The sequence below is a fragment of the Macrobrachium rosenbergii genome, chromosome 14, assembly GCF_040412425.1.
Source record: "Macrobrachium rosenbergii isolate ZJJX-2024 chromosome 14, ASM4041242v1, whole genome shotgun sequence".
Classification (NCBI taxonomy): domain Eukaryota; kingdom Metazoa; phylum Arthropoda; class Malacostraca; order Decapoda; family Palaemonidae; genus Macrobrachium; species Macrobrachium rosenbergii.
This window is the reverse complement of record NC_089754.1, coordinates 46399771-46404770: the sequence shown is the minus strand read 5'-3', so window position 1 is coordinate 46404770 and position 5000 is coordinate 46399771. Positions and strand designations below refer to the sequence as shown.

The 5000-nt window shown below is 33.5% G+C and overlaps 1 protein-coding gene across 1 annotated transcript in view; it reads left to right on the top strand.

Annotated features, from left to right (window-relative positions):
* LOC136846085 (neuropeptide SIFamide receptor-like) overlaps positions 1-5000 on the top strand; it is a 207062-nt gene that overhangs the window by 112366 nt on the left and 89696 nt on the right. Inside the window, exon 3 of the mRNA XM_067116793.1 lies at positions 490-602. Coding sequence (XP_066972894.1) covers positions 490-602 — 113 coding nt within the window. The remainder of the gene's footprint in view (positions 1-489; positions 603-5000) is intronic.

Here is a 5000-nt window from a genome sequence, read left to right as displayed (position 1 = left end):
CACAAAATCCTCTAAAACCCCATTACACTTTCCACCTCCAGATACAGGGATATAATTGTCAACATTGTTTTTTACATTATTCCCCCTGTTATTAAACAGTACATCATTAAGACTCTCTCCGTGTGATGATCCCCGTGGCATTTTTTCAATTATATATGCATATATATACATACACACACAAATATATATATATATATATATATATATATATATATATATATATATATATATATGTATGTATATATATGTATATATTATATATATACATATAAACTTGAAAGGCTAAAATATAAAAAAAACTTTAAATAAATGTATTATGGTAAGTGGCCATCCTTGCACTAAATCTAAGCTACATCATAATTTCACTTTCTAAGATCTAAAACACATAAATCTACCTGCATGGCAGAATTCACATCATGTAACACTCATTTTCCCCTTGATTATAACTGTAACAGAGAGTCACCCGTCGCTCCTTCCTTGTCTTTCCAGAACGCCCAGAATGCGAACAGTGACCAATTTCTTCATCGTGAATTTAGCAGTGGCTGATGTGCTGGTCATCGTGTTCTGCCTCCCAGCTACGCTGCTTTCAAACATTTACTATCGTGAGTATTTTATCTTTACGTGGCGCACTGGCGTCCACAAGCATTGTTGATTGATTGATTATGAAATTTAGGTCTTGAAGACCAAGCGCCGTAACCCATCAGGATTATTCTAGAGCCGTAATGAAGGTGAAATGTATAAATTTGTGATATGATTGATAATGAATAGGTGTTAATGTGACTCCAGTCTACAGGATTCAGATATTAATTCCATTTCTCAAAATTCGTTCTTCCTTCGACTGCAAAAGTTTATCGGTTAATAAATTTTATCGCTCAACGATAATATTAGTTTATCATTGGCAACAAGTTTTCCAATATTCAAAACACGCTTTACTTTTTATGCATGAAATTATCATTAATGAATTACCAACGCTTGTATGAGCAATTTTTTTTTCTCATAAATGCAGGCTATGAATGACAAGTGTCAAAACTAGTAACATTGCAGCTTACCAATTATAAAATGTTCATGCAACAAGGTTATTAATTTGAGTTTGCGACTTCCCACTCAACAAATATTAATGTTGCCACGTCAGCATTATAAATGTCTTATTTGGTAATGGGAAATTCGTTGTCTTTTTGCTTCCCTTAATGAAAAATAATTATCTTCAGATGATTCAGATACAGACGTTTAACCTTAACCACCTTGCACTATCTTTTTTTTTTTATTTCGTGAATAAAAATTCTATAAAATACAAAATTGCTTTAAAGTAACTTATGGTCTCTCGTTCCGCTTTAGGAGAGGCTTTTATTAACCCATCTCCAGTTTCCTACCATTCAAAATTCTGATAAAGGTATAATTATAATGTCGAATCTTCTATGAGCTCTTCCTTGTGGAGAAACTCCTGTTATCTCTCAGTCTTTAATTAATAATTGGATCCCATCTGGTTAGACCTGGTTGCAGTCCTTTCCAGGTTCTTGAAATTGGGAAAACCTAAATAAATTAGTGCATGAAATAATACTCAACTGACTTTAGAAATATGACAAAAATATTCTCACGGTTAGAAAATAGTGACTACTGAACCTTTATCAGTTCAATTTTCTACCAATGCAAAGAAAGGAAAGGATTGAAAAGACATCATATGGACAGGTACTATACCACGACGTTACTGAATCAAATCATATTGGAAATCCCTAACTGTCTTGGCAAAGGAGTGTTGAATATAGCAAGTGAAGCACGCGGCATTCCTCACTGGAATTAGTTCAAATAAAAAAGAGGGAAATACTCCCCAGTAATAAAGTCTAAGACTCAAAAAATCCAACCAATTTGCGACGCAAGAGAGATTCCACGTGAGAGCAATTTTGACAATCTACAACACGAATAAAGATTAAAGCACACAGCAGAAGTTCAACGATAAACAACACGAGAGAGAATTCAGAAGTCTGGACATTTTCAACATTTCAAATAAACGCGGCTAATGTGGAAGTCTTCTGCTCAGGGGGTCAGGCCAGGAATCAGCTACTGGAGTATAAATGTGCCAGTGACCAGTGTCTTTTCCTCTATAAAGTACCCACAATTAAGGAGGAGTAAATAAAACACACACTACAACACACACACACACACACACACACACACACACACATATATATATATATATATATATATATATATATATATATATATATATATATATATATATATATATATATATATATATATATATATATATATATATATATATATATATATATATATATATATATATATATATATCCATATATATAAATATACACACACAAACATACATATATACTGTATATATGTGTACATGTGTGTGTATGTGTGTGTGTGTGTAATTTCTTCCTTCTTAAACCAATCGCATTTTTAAAAATAAGCAACAAACGAAACATGGGAAATACATAAAAATAGGAAAAACAATTTCATCCTAAACACAGCTCTTTGGGGCAAAACCTGAAAAAGCGGATTCCACACCACGAAAATATCAGATGATTCATGTCTAAAAGAAAGTCAATAAAAACGGAGTAAAAAAAAAAAACCTGTACCCTCAAAGAAAAGGGAAAATGGCAGACTTGCCTCTTCAAACGGATCAAAAGAGAAATAAACTTCAAAGAGCAGGTAAGAGGAAAAGTTCTCCCGACACCATTTTTATTGCAATATAAAAAGTAAAAGAGAAAATATAGACAATAAGCTCGTGGATATTTGCATTCAATATATACAGCACACAAACACAAACACACACACACACACACACACACACACACATATATATATATATATATATATATATATATATATATATATATATATATATATATATATATATATATATATATATATATATATATATATATATATATATATATATATATATATATATATATATATATATATTATATATATATATATATTTATATATAGGCATATGAAATTTTTATCACACCGTGATTTATATACATTTATGAAGCTATAAATGTCGCTTAATATCAATTCACTTTAAAAATTCCCCTTCGGTGATAATTCCCCATCGGGGATATTCCCGAAGTACCGTGAACTGGATATTAAGCGACATTTGTAGCTTCATGAAAATATATACATATATGTATATATAAATGTGTGCGCGCACGCGTATGTATGCATGTTTGTGGAAAGATGTATAGAAAGCTCAAGATAGCATAAAAAGCAACAGAATACAAGCATCTTGAAGGTACGAAGGAAGAAACCATATGGCCCGGATGCTGACTTCGGCTCAACAAATGCAGAGGGAAAGCATCCTTGTTATTGTTATGGGGTTCTGAGATAAACTGTTATTATTGTTGTTACTAGTGTACTCATAAGGTCAAAATTGACAGTAAAAAGGAAAAAATAAAGAGGGTCGAGACTGCAAATTCCCACCACAGGATCTTCCGCACTAATCTGAAGGACGGACCAAGATACGTTATTTTGCATATTACTAGAAGGGCCAATTGGGGAAGATGGCCCCGTTTCTTACGGTAATTCTAAACGTGGATTTACGTTGTGTTGTATTTTGATTATCACTGGCATAAAAAGAACAATGCAGAAAACAAATGACCCTCTTGTGCAAGCAGTTGGAGTACATATGCATACATACATACATACACACACAGGCACATACACATTTATATATATATATATATATATATATATATATATATATATATATATATATATATATATATATATATATATATATATATGTATGTATACTATATATATATAGTATGTATGTATGTATGTCCACACACACATATACAGTATATATATATGGTGTGTGTCTAAGTGTGGGTGTGTATTCACGACAATTATCAACGAACCTGAAGATGCCAGTCCAACTACCATTGTATCATCTGATTAAAGAGATGAAACCTCCACCAAATTCATCAGTCCAAACACTCTCCTCTCTCTCTCTTGGAACCTGCCTTTTCTTAATATGGCGGCCGTCTGTATGCTGATGTCAATGGTCGAGGAATCTAAACAAACAACGCGAGAGAGATCTATATATGTCCGCCCCTGCTATCTGGCGAATGGACTGACATTACTCCACGCAGCAGCTATAAACCAGGCGATTTGGATGAAAAAAAGACGATAATGACAACGTTTACGACTTCGCATCAAGTGTGCGTAAGTCTGAAACCTGTCAACTAGAGAAAGAGAGAGACGTACAGACACAGAAAGTTACATAATTTATCGAAAAACTACTGGCGTTTTTAGCATCCACGTACTGTAATTATTAAGAGAGAGAGAGAGAGAGAGAGAGAGAGAGAGAGAGAGAGAGAGAGAGAGAGAGAGAGAAAAAAGTTACAAAATTTATCGAAAAACTACTGGCGTTCTTAGCATCCATGTACTTTTATTGAAAAACTACTGGCATTCTTAGCATCCATGTGCTGTAATTATTAAGAGAGAGAGAGAGAGAGAGAGAGAGAGAGAGAGAGAGAGAGAGAGAGAGAGAGAGAGTTACATAATTCATTGAAAAACTACTGGCGTTCTTAGCATCCATGTACTGTAATTATTAAGAGAGAGAGAGAGAGAGAGAGAGAGAGAGAGAGAGAGAGAGAGAGAGAGAGAATAATTTCCATCATCTTTTGCAATTCTATGATCATTCTTGACAACCAAACGACGTAATCATTACTAGGTCAGATAATGGGAAAACTCTTACCTTTTGTCATACCGTGTCTAAGGCATCTTATTCCTTAATAAAGCAAGCATGCACGAAACGAATCAAAAGCAAACATGCACGAAACGAATCAAAGCAAGCATGCACGAAACGAATCAAAGCAAACATGCACGAAACAAATCAAAGCAAGCATGCACGAAACGAATCTGAGACCCAAACCATTACTCTTGCCACAGACAGTTGAAATTATGTTTTTTTTACTGAACACTAATACTACAGCTCTTATTATTCTGCTAGATATGATACGAGG